This window comes from Propithecus coquereli, unplaced genomic scaffold (assembly GCF_000956105.1).
Source record: "Propithecus coquereli isolate 6110/MARCELLA unplaced genomic scaffold, Pcoq_1.0 Scaffold28, whole genome shotgun sequence".
Classification (NCBI taxonomy): Eukaryota; Metazoa; Chordata; class Mammalia; order Primates; family Indriidae; genus Propithecus; species Propithecus coquereli.
The window spans coordinates 15,916,567-15,932,286 of record NW_012148396.1 but is presented as its reverse complement, the minus strand read 5'-3'; the positions used below and the strand labels follow the sequence as shown (position 1 = coordinate 15,932,286).

At 36.4% G+C, this 15,720-nt stretch overlaps 1 protein-coding gene across 3 annotated transcripts in view; it reads right to left on the bottom strand.

Annotated features, from left to right (window-relative positions):
• Nucleotides 1-15,720, bottom strand: part of UBE3A (ubiquitin protein ligase E3A) — a 120,282-nt gene that overhangs the window by 69,901 nt on the left and 34,661 nt on the right. For 2 of the 3 annotated variants that reach the window (XM_012648124.1, XM_012648125.1), the window contains exons 2-4: nt 9,445-9,508; nt 7,112-7,231; nt 3,751-3,795 (exon numbers count right to left, since the gene is read on the bottom strand). In XM_012648124.1, coding sequence (XP_012503578.1) covers nt 3,751-3,795; nt 7,112-7,131 — 65 coding nt within the window. In that variant the 5' untranslated portion in view covers nt 7,132-7,231; nt 9,445-9,508. The remainder of the gene's footprint in view (nt 1-3,750; nt 3,796-7,111; nt 7,232-9,444; nt 9,509-15,720) is intronic. The other variant, XM_012648126.1, reaches the window with a different exon arrangement.

The window sequence follows — 15,720 nt, the reverse complement described above, 5'->3', positions numbered from 1 at the left end:
TCTGTTCTTTCATCTCTTTCTCTTCCTTCTTGAATTCTTATAACTCGATATTTATTCATTTGATGCTGTGCCATAAATCCTGTAAGCTTTCTTCATTCCTTTTCATTTTATCTTCTCTAACCTGTCTTTGAGTTCAGATTCATTCTTTTGCTTGATCAATTCTGTTGTTCATGCTCTTTTGCATTTTTCATTTCATTCACTGTATTTTTCATCTCCAGAATTTCTATTTGATTTTTTAAAAATAATAGCCTATTAAATTTCTCATTTTGTTCGTTTGTTGTTTTCCCGACTTCACTGAATCATTTCTCTGTACTTTCTTGAAATTCACTGAGCTTCCTTTAAAAAACTACTTTGAATTATTTATTAGATATCTTATACATCTCTGTTTCTTTAGGGCTGGCTACTGGTGCTTTATTTTGTTCCTTTGGTGGTATCATGTTCCCTGACTATTCCTGATCCTTGTAGTCATGTGTTGGTGCCTGAACATTTGAACAAGTGGGGACTTATTCTAGTCTTTATAGACTGGCTTTGTCTAATAAAGTCCTTCACCAGTCAGCCTGTCCAAAGACTCTGGAGCCTGAGTCCAGGGCTGATCTGGAGTCTGGGTCAGCAGGGGAAGTCCTGGAGCCCCTGTACATGTGTGGCAGCCTTGCACCAGAGTCTACAAGCGTCAGCCTGGACCCTGGGTCCACAGGATCCTGGGTCTGTGGAAGATTAGCCTGAAGGCTAGGTTTGTGGAAGTTGGCCTAGAACCTGAGTCAAAGGGGGCTTGCCAAGTGTTGGGGTCAAATGGCACTGGCCTGGACCCTAGTTCTGCTGGAGTATGGGGCCACAGCAGCCAGCCGGGAGGTTGGGGCTACAGGGATGGGTCTGGCATTGGGCATGCCTGGAGCCTGGGGCTATGGGATCCAGCCCGGCACTGGGGTGAACCTATAGGCTGTCTATAGTTACTGGCCTGGATTCTGGGGCTGTGGAGCCATGTCTGGCACTAGGTTTTATTGGGGCAGGCTCAATGTTGAATTAAGAGGCAAAGTCTGGTGCTCACTTCTCTTTCTTTCCCTCAAGAGGAAAATATCTCTCTCCATGTTGCTCTGCCTGGGGTTGAGGGAGGCATGACACAGATAACATAAAATTTTCCTTCTTAACCTCTTCAATGCATCTTTTCTTATTTCTGTGCCACACTCAGGCTCTGTAATCACTTACCTAGTTTCCTTAGCTTTTATAAAGGTGTTTTCATGGGTAGAGAGTTGTTGAAATTGATATTTCTGTGGTGAGATGAGTGCTGCAAAATCCTATTCTGCCATCTTGCTGATATCTGCACCTGATAACACCAGGCTTTTTTAAAAACAACTCAATATCTTGGTCTGGCACCACAACCTTTCCAACCACTGCATATAAATTCAAGTACCCCAATGTTAACATGCTATGCACATGCCACTAGTGGTTCTGTTCCATTAGCTCTGCCAATACCCAACCCTAAAATACTACACATAATCTTCTGGCTATTAGAGAATAGCCTTTAAATTGCAAATGTGACAAAGTCTCTAACCTCAGTTGACTACTCAGTGGTATATTCTCCAAGTTTGATTAAGGTTTCTCACTTCAGCTAGGCAGTTGGTGGCATCAGATTCTTAACATCTTTGATTCACTTATTCACTCATTCCCCTCAGTAACTTCCCAAGTTTTCAGTCTTCTCAAATTCCCTAACCAAACCCTGTGTTCCACAGAACATTATTAAAGTTACACGGTCACTAAACTACAATGACATACCACCTCACACCCATGAGGATTGCTACTATACAAAAAATAAACAAATCCCAGAAAATTAGTGTTGGCAAGGACATGGAGAAATTGGAACCCTTGTGCACTGTTGGTAGGAATGTAAAATGGTGCAGTCACTGTGGAAAACAGTATGGCAGTTTCTCAAAATTTAAAAACAGAACTATTGTACAATCTAGCAATTCCACTTCTGAGTATATACCCAAAAGAATTGAAAGCAGGGTTTCAAAAAATATTTGTACACCCATGTTCACTGCAACATTATTCATTATTATGCTAAAATATGAAAGCAACCCAAGTGTCCATCAATAGATGAATGGATAAGCAAAATGTGGTATAATCCACTGAAATATTATTTAGCCTAAAAAAGGAAGCAAACTGTGAAATAAGCCAATCACAAAGACAAAAACTATATGCCTGCACTGATAGGAGGTAATTAAAGTAGTCAAAGTCATAGACAGAAAATACAATGGTGGTTGCCAGGGGCTGTGGAGATGGGGAAATAGGGAGTTATTCTCTAATGGGTACAGAGTTTCAGTTTTGCAAAACAAAGAGTTCTGGTGATGGTTGCAAACAATATTAACGTACTTAATACCACTGACCTGTACACTTAAAAATGGTGATGATGGTAGATTTTACATTATGTGTACTTTACCACAATTTTTTAAAAAGTTAAAAGAAAAGTTACAGTCACATAAATTAAACAAATACATTTTATATTCCTTTCTGGGAGATTCACACGTACACCAGCATTTAAATGAACCTTCCACTATCTTGAGTTAGAAAATCTTGACTTCTCACCCACAAATTTAGTAACACATATCCACTTTTTTCTCCTTGCTCTAATTTCACAAGGGCCTTTCCACTTGTTCAAGGTCAACCCCTACATTAATATTTTTCATTCCAATCCTTACTACTTCAAAAAACCCTGGTTTCATATTACCACCTCTATTATCTTAAACTTCTTTAGTCCTCACAATATATTACTGAAGTCTTACTTACTTCATGTTCTAAATATTTGTCTTAAATCCAGAACACTTTATCTTGGATTCTTAATACACTACTATCCTTGTTAAGGTTCTCGTTGACTGTACTACTGAAGCTGTGGTCACTCACCACATTTCTCTTCAATCCTGTTCCTCTGCTGCAAAGTTATTAAAAATGTACATTTGAAAGGGTTACTACCCACCAACTGAGCAAATTCTTTACTAACTCTCAAATACATACAAAATACAAGCCAAGATCCTTCGCATACCATGCAAGCCCCCAGTCCTTTTCTAACTATCAAGTATATCTCCTTCATTTTCCTGCCTTTCTAATTTATGATATATAAGTCCTCAAAACTGTCTATTGTTCCCTACACTCACTATGCTGCTTCATAACTTTGCCCATGCTTGTGGCTGCCTGACTCCCAGTCACATTTCAAGATTTAACTTATCCTTCCCTGGTCACTCCTATTTTCCTGCCATCTGGACTAGGTTCCTATTGCATGCCTAGGTCCCCTGGTACTCCTTTATGTTTCTGCTGCATCCTGGGTACCATTCTACCTCAATGATTTAAATGATTTGCTTTTGCATCATTCACTCTGAGTATACTATAAATTTCTACAGGATAGAAACTAATCCTTGTGTATCTTTGTATCCACAACATAGTACCTGATACCTGAAATTGTTGAACTCAAACTCTTTCCCTACCATCTCAACTCAAATCTATTTCCCCACAATTGCTAGGGGACCAAAAAAACATAAGAATTCAGGAGCATGCAATTATTTATCTACCAGAAGAAATCTAGTGAATTGTTACCAAGGTTTATAGGTAATTGGTAGGGGAAAAATTTATGTCCCTATCTCTCAATTTACTTTTAAATCATTACTTTCTTTTAACTGGAAATTATTTTCAAAAAATGTGATACCATTAAGGCAGTTTACGGCAGCTTAAAAGACATCACACCCTCAATCAAGTTACACTTACATTCGGCTAGCTTCAATGTCGTCAGACTGAGGTTCTCTTGGTGATCTGTAAAATACAATTGAGGAAAAATTAGCAAAATATACCAGATTCTTAAAAAAAGGTAGACATGTTACTTGGGAAGACAAATTTGTAAACAAGATTTAAGCAATAAATAAAAGTCTTAAAAATAATTAAAGATTTCAACATGAAAAAAAGTGGTCAAATTGCCATACAATACACTTATTTTAAGGGCTGGACTAATAAAAAAACTCGATACATTTTTTAAGGAAAGGAAATTGTAAACACTATACTTAGATATCAACAGACAAACCAGTGTTAAGTCAAAATTATTCACAAAGTCAAACATTTTGTAATAAAAACAACTATAAAATTTTCTATAGCCAAGTATTGGTTATCAACATTAATAAGGGTACTCATTGGTATTCATCATCTAGAACTTTAGACCAGGAGGTCAGCAAACTACTCCCTGGGCAGACAAACTGAAGCTTGGGGCCAGCCACTTGGTCTTGTAAATAAAGTTTTATTGGAACACAGTCATACTCATTTAGATATTGTGTATGGCTGCTTTCACACTAAAAAAGCAGAAGTGAATACCTGTAGCCGAGACCATACGGCCCACAAAGCCTAAACTATTTATTGTCTGGACCTTTCATAACAAATTGCCAGCCTCTGCTCTAGATAATTGAAACGAAAATATAATAGCCTTGATAAATTTTGAGACATTTAAGTGAGACGTACCATTCTAATCATGGTTATTTTGGTTCAACGATGAAATTAACTTTACTTGAAAACACACTGGCAGTATGCCCTACCTGTCAAAAGTGTATCAACTGGGGCATTAAAGTTTTGCTCTGGATAACTGTGAATTAACTTCAGTTTTAAATAGTTGCCAGTATTTTTTATTTCTAAATATACTGCTGCTATCTTATATAGAAATATTTAAAATTCTAAGACACTAAGAAGCCTTTCACTTTCATTTTGGGGGACATGAACCAATTTTTCCTATCCCTATCATATTGTTAAAAATAAATAAATTTCTGTTACCCTATTCACTTTTATAAACAGCATCAGTCAATGTATGTAGTGAATATTACAAGGTAAATCAATACATTACTGATTTCTAACACTTCCAAATTCCCCAAATAGAAAAAATATTTTTTGAGGTCAAAAGCTAAATTTTCAAACTGGTATTAGAATGACTTAATTTGTGAATTTATCACAGACTTTAGACTTTCAACATTAAACAACTTTAACAAAAGAATCTTAAAATCAGAGTCACCACAGGGGAAAAAATCTGTTTTCTAAATTTCTTAGATCAAAAAAAATTCACTTCTTCATCAGATTTTCAAGATTACCCTCACTGGAGCTCATTCAGATTTCAAGGACAAGAAAAGAGGTGGAGAGAGAAAGACTCTGGCAGCTTAAATATTTATTTTAGATCTTCGTTGCAGTATATTTAAAATTTCGATTTTGCACAAAATTATATAAGAACTAAAAATTGGGGCATGCTGGAGGTGGCAGTGACTTGGCAGTGACACAAATACAAAAATTTCACTCCACCCTCTCCCCCAGGGAGCAAGCAAATCACCTCTGTGACACACCTGGTCTCCACCAGCCTTGTGGGTAAGTACCCCAAGATTGCTTCCAAACTTGTATCTCCCAGACAGAAGAGCTAAAAATTGATGATAACCCCATGTACCAGCTGACTCATTTTTGAAAGTGCGACCCTCCAGCATCAGATGTCATACTGTAAGGAGGCAGAGCTGGCTTGCAAAACAAAAAATAAACCTGCTGGCACTGAGGGAAGAGAGGCAGATTAGAAGTTTTCAAACATGTACGCAGGCAACAAAACTTTCAAAATTAACAGGGAAAAATAAAGGGGAAAAAATGAGGACACAATGATAGGAAAATTAAAATTATTACTGCAAAAAGGTAAGACACAAACAAGAAGGAAAACAAATCCAAGTCTCAGAAGTACAATATGTAACTGCTACAAGGTTTTGAGATCCTGAAATGGGACGGAGATTAAATATACAATCAAATAGTACCTACACCTATTTTCCTCAACTTCTGTGCCCTAAACAAGAGTATATGTGAACATTAATATCAAAATCTCACTAAATTGCTATAAATATACTAGATTATTGCTTAGTATTACATATGTTAAAAACCATTTATAAGTCAAACCAAGTAATTTAAACCAATTCATTCTAAAACAAAAAAAAAAGGAAAGGATTGAAAGATGAATATCCTAAAATAAATTTGTCCTGGGTCTCTTAAACCTAACATAGGTTGCTTTCCATTCAAATTGGAAATTGTTTTTTAAACACGAGAAAAGTAAATATACACAGAACTAGCAGAAACATTTTTCTTGAAGTATTAATAGTGCATGTCAATAAATCTCTAGTCATTCTGCTTATAGTATATTTCTATAATATTATAAATGAGTTACCCCAAAACATCCTGAAGTTAGGATTCAAACTCTCAAAAGTATGAAATGTATACCATTTATCAATAGTTCCCAAGCTTTATTTTGGCTCCTAAAGAGCCTATTGATTCTTTCCTACTAATCTGTTGGAAATAAGAATCCAGTACGTGTTCATAAATTCAGAACATACAATCTAATTCAGAACATATAACCAAAGGAAAAAAAAAAATTTTAAAAACTATTGACTTAGGTTATCCTAAAGTTTGGCAGAATCACAAGTCAGAAAGAAAATTTTAAAACTGAAACAACAGCCAAGCAACATCAGAAAATAAATAAAACTTAGAAGAATCTCAATTTTAGTTCTTGATTTGGATTATAGAAAATATGATCACAAAACACCCACTAATCTGAATACTGCAGCATGAGCTAGCAAATTCAAATGGTGGCTCACTTCCAATAATACTGGGTGCAGCTTCTCCATCCTGCAAGCCACTCCTTTTACCTCCACTGTAACTCTCTAGGAGAGAAAAGTATACTAGTTTTATTAAAGTTATAGAAACTTTTAGAGAAATGTTTAATTAAAGCTTTCACCACATAAAAGGCACACTTTAAAATGCATATTAAGAAATTTTTCATATCTTTTTAATAATACTTATAATAATATATTTATGTAAAACCTTGCAATTTTTGAGAAATACTTTCCTGTTTATCTACACAGATAGTTCTTTAGTGGTGGCTACCAATATTTTTAATGTGGGGAAAAACAAGCACTAAAATATTTTAGGAAGGAAACTAAATGGAGAAGTAGGTCAACTCTTAGGTCCACTAGTCTTAGCAATATTCCTGTCAACTATACATTTTCTTCATTTTTACAGCACGTATTTCACTTTACAATGACAGCCTTTTAAAGGCTGTAAAATAATTCAAAATTACCTTTTACAAGCTGTGGCCATTCGGTGACATCAGGGTGATCACAGCTTTGAGTCACTGATTAAAAACAGGTTGTCACACCAGTCTAGCTGCTAACTTGATCTGAGCGTAGGCTTAATAACTCTAATAAATTAAACAAACCTTTAGTTAGAATACTTTAATATATAAACCCAATTCATTGTTCAAAAAATAACCTTCAAAGCTTCAAATTAGGTGTCAATGTAAAATTCATCAGAATTATTATAGAAAAGATTTAAAAAACTAATTTCCAGCATTTTTTTCCTTATATGATCTCTTCATTTGAGATATATGATCTCAAAGTACAAGTATACGATCTCTTCATATACTTGTATGTAGTGTTATAGCTTAGACAGCTTATGAAGCACTTTGGTCAACAGTACCTTGAATCTCAAGACAACTTTGGCTCTAACTGATCAAGGCAGACACTATAGTAAGAACTTAGAAAAACGAAAAATTAAGCAGCCTCGGAGTGATTAATTGACTTGCCCAAGATTTTAGAACTAGTGTTGAAGCTAAGACTAAAACACAGATCTACTGACTTCCTATCAAGGGCTGAGTTTTTTGTTTTGGTTCAGTTTTGCTATTCAGAGTTTCATGATTTAAACATATGTAAATTAGTAAAGATTTAGAACATGGATTAAGATCCTCACAATTACAATAATTGGGACTATTTAAAAGGGACTATTTAGCCAAAGCATTCTTAAATTGATGGAGAAATCAGTCACCAGGTAAGCAAATGCTTAATGGAATAGTTACATACATATACATAAACACATACATACACACACACACACACACACACACACACACACACACACACCAACCAAAGTCTAGTCCTACTAATTCTGTATTTAAGTACAGTCATCTAACATTAGCCAAAACCCCTTGGGTCTTGCATGAAAATGTGTTCTACTCTTTCTGAACCATAAACCCGCTAAGATTCAATTTCATGAAAGAATATGGCAAAATATGAAAACATCTCCTCCTTCAACCAAGTATCTTTTCATCCGCTTACATGGTCTTAGCCAAACTTTCCTGATTGTCACAGTTCAAATTTAGCAGGCCTCCTTTATCACAGTTCTGGCAAAGATATCATACATCTGAAATATCCCAGTATGGAGAGTTCATCTTGTGCAACTATTTCCTCCCCTCATGATTCCCCTACCGAACGTATATCCAGGCCAATTCTGAGGAGTGAACTAAGGAGAAAGATGAGAAAATGAGAAGAAAGACTTCATAGTTAACATCTTCAAACTAACAGCAGACAAGCATAGAAGTTGGAACCAGAACCTAATATAAAACAGCAAGGTATCTTAGAATGCCAAGAGAAGGGTTGAAACATCAATGCTTGAGCCCATACCTCCACAGCTATGAACACAGGCCTTCATACCCAGATGAAGGTGAGGGTTGGCCTGAGTACATATAAGTAGAACTTCGGGGGATTCCAATAAATGGGACATGAAATCTCTGTAAGAAATAACTCAATTTCCCAGATTTTCCTATCACAACTATATGTCTTTTAATAAGCACCTAGACACTGCTGAGGTCAAATCGGAAAGAAGCAACAATGCCCCTGAAATGAACAATGTGGTCAAGATAGTTCCCCTCCCCCACCCCCGGTTTCTAAGGACACTAATGGTGTATGTGGATTTAGAAAATCCAAATGCATCTAACTTCCAAACTTGTAAACACAAAAATAATAAAGTTAAAATATCTTTTAATTGACTAATTAATTAATTAAAGAGCTACATGTATTTTGAAAATCACCAAGTCAAGTCTTCTTCCAGTCCCCTCTTTTATGAGGTCCAGTGCTTAACAGAGCATGAAAAGGCTCTAAAGCCAGTCTGGATTCATGTCCCTGTTTGTTTACTTAGTAGCTGGGAAATCTTGGGCAAGTTATTTAACCTCTCTGAGCCTCAGATTCCTTATAGGTAGAACAAAGATAACGGTAGTACCTGTCATGAGGATGAACAAGCTAACATCCAAATAGCTCAGAAAGGTGCCTGACACGCAATATGCTCACAAATGGAAGCTACTGTTAATACTCATAGCCTAACAGCCAAACCTGCCCCCTCAATCTTCTTATGCATGTTATTTTACTTCTCGAAGCACACTAATGTCTTATAAATTCTTCCAGCACCCTACTTGGATCCCTCATACAATCTACCTGGAAGCACAGTTAGTTAGCGCCTAGCACAATGCTTTAAAAATGGTAGGCGCCCAAATTTGCTGAACACATTTGTCATTATTCTAACCATGACATTTAGTAAGATATACATGCAACATGAATTCCAAAAAGTAAAACGGAAACATACCATATTTCGCCAAACTTCTGAGGAGCTGGTGAATTCTAAAATCAGGCTCTTACAGATTTTTAACCTAAAATATAAAACACCTCACTCAATTCTTTTTACACAAACAAATGGATAAACTTTAAAAAATTTCACTAATATTCATCATAAAATAAAAACAAATTTATATTCTATAATAGCAAATTTATTTTTTATAATATTCATGAACATCCAAAAACATATCAAAAGACAAATTACCCTACTGCTGTTGCCAGGATGAATGGAAGGGTAGTTAGGCAGGCCCTGTGGCCTGAGTGCTTTTAACAGGCAAAGCCAGGTTTCTCATATTCATCCACAAAGCGTAGTGCTTTCCATTTTTTACTCTATTACTTTATCCTCCCTCCAAAAGGGCTAAAATTATATGAAAACTGTTTAACTACATGCCTCTAATCCTTTCAGACACCTATAGCAATTTTGCTTTTAATTAAATTCTATATACTGAGGATCTGCTATGTGAGGTACAAATACGGGCATCTATGCACTACCTTCTAGAATGGCAGCCTTGGGCAGATCCTTTGACCCCGAAATCAAAAGTGTCAGGCTGTTGTGAGCATTAAAAAAATATATTAAAAGGATGTAGGATAATGCCTGCCTGGCACATAATAGGGCCTCAATACACCGTGACAGTTACAATGTCTTCAATCAACCATTTAACCTATCTATCAAAACTTAAGTCTTATAAAAAAAAAAAAACTCTGAAGCTTAAAGCAAGCCCCCAAATAATCACTGTAAATTTAACTCATTTGTATATAATCAGAACATTTCTCAGTGGAACAGGAAATGAAGTCTTTTAATACATTCCACTTTATTACACCTGAAAAACCAAATCCCAAAGATTAAGAAACCCACCCAGTGTCCTAGAGGCTGATAGAAAATGAACACATGGCACATAAATATTTTTTAATAAAATTAACCAACTTTTAAGGCTTTAGAGGATAGAGTCTCAAACTTTAACCTAAAATAGAGTCAACTGGGGAATCTAAAAATGCAACTACCAGGGCTCTACCCTCAGAAAGTCTGAATCAGTGCATGAGATGAGGGTTCACGAATTTGGATTTTTAACATACATTTCAGGTGACATACAGATCCTAATTGCAAAAGCCATGCCTTCCTAATCATGGATTAGGAACACATAATCATAGAAGAAATATATCAAATCTATAAGGATACAGCATACAGAAACTGTAGGCACCAAAAACGTAAGACGTACTTATTTTGCACATTTAACCATTAGAACTCTAATACCAGACGTAGTGCCCTTATTTATGTCTCCCTCCAACAGAGAGGGGGGCTCAGTCTAGTTATCTAATAAGAAATGCCTACATCAATCTACCCATCTAAAATTTTCATTTTATTCATTTTCTATTTTATTCTTAAAATGCAGTCCATCTGCCAACAACCACTCTCCACCCCCACACACATTATTATCAGTATATCTGGTATGTCCTTCATCTCCTCTCCACTAGCCTCTTTCCTTCACTTCCTTCTGAACCTATGTCAAAACAATTTCACAAATTGCTTTTTCTACCCCTTTTTATTATAACACTCAGCACTTCTGTTCTCCTTTGCACCAAGTTTACAGTGTCTTACATTTATGCGTAAAGCTACTTATTAAAACTCTCTAAGTTCTGTCCATTTGCAACTTCACAACTCACCATGGACTGCTCCAACAACTCTCTTATGCCTTCCTGCCTTTAGGCTCTCGTCACTCTAGTCCATGCTGCAGTTAAGACTAAAAGGTTTCAAACATACACACACACAAAGTTTTAAACAATGGTTTAAAATAGTGCTTGCAACACAATTCCCTCAACTCCATCAGCCCCTTAGAGTACCATGTCTTTATTTTCTTTCCTTTAACTACCAAAAAGACCTCAAAATCATTAGCTCAATTGCTGATATACAAAACCTTCCACTTGCTGATATATTTCTTATAAGATCTATCATCATTCCTGTACATTCCAACACTGTGTACCCTTAATCCTACTTAATTTTTGTAGTATTTCATACTGTTAACCATTCCTAACCTCTCCTAACTTCCCTGATGCTGTATACAGCCATTTTCTTTCATCTAACAGCAACAAGGTCTTCTGCTAGTTATCTTCCTACCTCTCATACATGGCCACTCTCCAAGTTTCTGTCAATGGCCACTTTTCTCAACCTAAATTAATTATCTGTGCAATGACATCCATTCCCATAGCATCTCTATATTTAAGACCTCAGGCCAGGTGCGGTGGGGCTCCTGCCTGTAATCCCACCACACTGGGATGCTGAGGCTGCAGGATCCCCTGAGGTCAGGAGTTTGAGACAAGCCTCAGACAAACCTGAGCAAGAGCGAGACCCCATCTCTACTAAAAACAAAAAAATTAGCCAGGCAACTAAAAATAGAAAAAATTAGCCGGGCATGGCGGCAAGCACCTGTAGTCCCAGCTACTCGGGAGGCTGAGGCAGGAGGATCACTTGAGCCCAGGAGTTTGAGGTTGCTGTGATCTAGGCTGACACCATGGCACTCTAGCCCAGGCAACAGAGCAAGAAGACTCTGTCTCAAAAGAAAAAAAAAAAAAAAAAAGACCCCATATCTGTACATCATTAAGCCTTTATCTCTGGAGAGATGCCTGCAACTACCAATTTGCAATAGCACATATCAACTTAAATGTCTCATGAGCATCCAGATTCAATGTATCTAAAATCAAACTCAATTATTTCCCCCAAACCTCACTTTACCCTGTATATGCCTAATCTTGCTGTTCTCCTAATTACACACTGAAAAATTCTGCAGCATTCTTTACTTTCTACCCCTCATTTTTATTTAGCCTAACCACTGTGTAGGTTGATACTCACTAGCCTTCTCATTCATTCAAAAAATGTCTACTAGACTTTGGGTGCCCAGTAGGTGGGTGAAGACGTGGTGGTAACGAAACTAGACATAATCTCTTCTCCTCGTGTGGTGAGGGGAATTGCCACAAATCATAAAAACCACAATAAATCATGTAATTACAATGCGCAGTTAAGCACTGGGAAGGAGAAACAGGGCATGGTGAGTGGGCATTATAATTAAAAGTCCTGACTTTGGGGAAAAAAGGAAGACATTCCTCATGAGGGATGAGCAAGATTTATCAGACACACTAAGAAAACCTTGTGACATAACGGTAGCCGCCCAAATCAGAAAATTTCGAGTCAAACCCTAAAGAGTATCTCTCTTTCCTAGTACATCAAATTGTTTACCAAGTGTTCCCAATTCAACCTCAGAAATTCCCACTACCCCTGTTCTTCTTTTGATGGCTTTTAGGTGCTTCCAGAATAAAGCCCAATCTCCCAATCATGTCAACTGAGATTATATACACACAATTTGGCCAAAACCTGCCAGCCCAGTGTCTTCTTCCAGACTAGACCAAACTCCAAGAGAACATGTCTATCGTTCACTTTTATGCTTCTGGTACTTGAAAATGTTTACAGAATAAGCATCTTACAAAAGATGAAACTTTTCTCCTAGTTGGTTTGCTTTTGGTCCTTTAACTAGTAAATGTAAAGGTTAAGATTCAAACCCACATTTGTCTGAGTCTAAAGGCTATGCTCATTTCCTTGTATCCCCCGATGAGCACACATGTGCACAGAAGAAGTAAATCTCAGTGGAAATCAAGCAGGGGGGAGGTGAGAAGATGGGATGGGCGAAAACCTACTTAATAGGCACAATGAACACTTTATCTGGGTGATGGGCACACTTATAACCCTGACTCAAGCATAACAAAATCAATACATGTAACCAAAAACATCTGTATCCCCATAATATTTTGAAATAAAAAAAAAAAACTTGCATGATATTAGTTTTAAAAAAAAAGAAGAGAAAAAAAAGACTTTACATAGAGGGGAGCAAAGACAAGTACAGTCATGCATTGCTTAACGACAGAAATGTATTCTGAGAACTATATTGATAGGCAGTGTTATTAGGTGATTCTTCCATTGTGCAAACATCACAGAATGTACTTGACACAAACCTAGATGATATAGCCTACTACACAGCTAGGCTAACGGTATAGCCTATTGCTCCTAGACTACAAACCTTTACAGCATGTTACTGCACTGAATACTGTAGGCAATCCTAACACAATGGTATATATTTGTGTCTCTAAACATTAAAAAGTACAGTAAACATATGGTATTATAATCTTATGGGACTACCGTCATCAATGTGATCTGTCATTGACCCAAACGTCATTATGTGGCACACAACTGTATAATCACAGACTTCTCATCAAAAACAAATGCTTAAAGAAAAACATATCAACCTAGAATTACATACAGTAATTAACCAAGAGAAGAAAAAACCACGTATGTCGACACAGAGACTTTTTTCACACAAATGTTCACTGCAGCTTTATTTACACCAGCTAGGAACTGAAAACAGCCTGGAAGTGACAACAGCCCAGGTGTGCCTTAACAGAAGAATGACATTACAAATCACTGAAACATGCAATAATGTGAATGAATCTCAAAAATATCATGCTGGGTCAATCAATCCTTTTGCGATACATAAATACTGCATGATTCTATTTAAACAAATTCTAGAACAAGCTAACGGTTGACTTTGGGGGTGGCTGGTGGCAAGAACTAATTAGGATAGGTATAGGTTCTACACCTTGATAGGACTTTGTTGCAAAGATGTATGCATTTGTCAAAGCTCATGAAATATTATACGTGGCAGACTGTATTTTCCAAAGATGGCCACCACAATATAACCCATCCCACATACCCTTAACACTGTAACACTGGCATTTTCTTATGAGGTAGTACAGTCTATGGCCCTTCTCCTTGAATGAGTGGCCTTTGTGATGTTTTCAATCAAAAGAGTATACTTGTCCCTCAGTATCCACAGGGGACTGGTTCCAGAACCACCCATGGACACCAAAATCTGATGATGCTCAAGTCCCTTATATAACCTGGTATAGGATTTGCATATAACCTACACATTTCTTCCTGTACACTTTGAACCATCTCTAGATTACTAATAATACCTATTTTAATGTAAATGCTATGTAAGTCATTGTTACAATGTATTGCTTTTTACTTTTTATTGTTGTATTGTTATTTTTTATTGTTTTTAAGTATTTTTAACCCACAGTTTGTTGAATCTGCAGATATGGAACCTGCAGATACAGAGGGCTGACTATACAGTGGAAGTATGTGCTCTGTGACTTTTGATGCTAAATCTTAAAAATGCCACTCACTTCTGCCTTGCTATCTTGTGATGCTCACTCTTAGAATGTAGTCACCATGCTGCAAGGAAGCCAAGCAACCACATATAAAGGCAACACGTAAGTGCTCTAGACCAGAGCTCCTGTTGAAGTCCCAACTAACAACTTGCATCAACCTCCAGATCTGTGAGTCAGCAAGCCTTTAGAGGATTTTAGCCTCCAGTCATCAAGTCACCCCAACAGACATACTTAAAGCCAAGACAAGCTATCCTTGCCAATCCCTGACCAAATTACAGATTCATGAGCAAAATAAATGACTGCTGATGTTTAATGCACTAAGTTTGGGGTGACGTGTTACATAACAATAAATAATTGAAACAGCAGACTAAATTCTAGTTATTACTAAACTGAATGGGTTTTAGTTAATAACATGCATGCTAAAGTTAAGGATATGGTATACTAATATCTACAACTTACTTTGAAAAGCATCAAAAAAGAAAAAACTAAAAATAAAAAAATAAAAGGGGGTAGGGGAGTTCTAAAAAAAGACAAATTATTACAAGGATAGAGAATAGGTAGATGAATGTAAGACAAAGCAAATATAGCAAAATGTTAATTGTGGAATTACATTCTACAATTTTTTAGAAGTCTGTATAAGTTTAAAAATTTTTGTAATAAAATGCTTAAGGGTGGAGTAAAGGCATTTTCATACAAATAAAAGCTGAAAGACTTTGTGGCCATTAAATCTGCACTTTAGAAATGTTAAAGACAGTTCTTCAAGTAGAAGGAAAATAACACCAGCAAGAAATTTGGGTCTACAAAAATGAATTGACACAAATCTACGCAAAGGAAAGGAAATATGAGAGTAAATATAAAAGAATGTTATTCTTGGTTTTTAAATTTCTTTATAAGACAACTGACCATTTAAAGAAATAGTTACAAACCCTAATGTGGAATTTTTAACATAGGTAGAAATAAAATGTAAGACCACAATACCAAAAAGGAAAGGGGAGGGTAAATGGATGCATATTAAAATTTTTATATTATACAC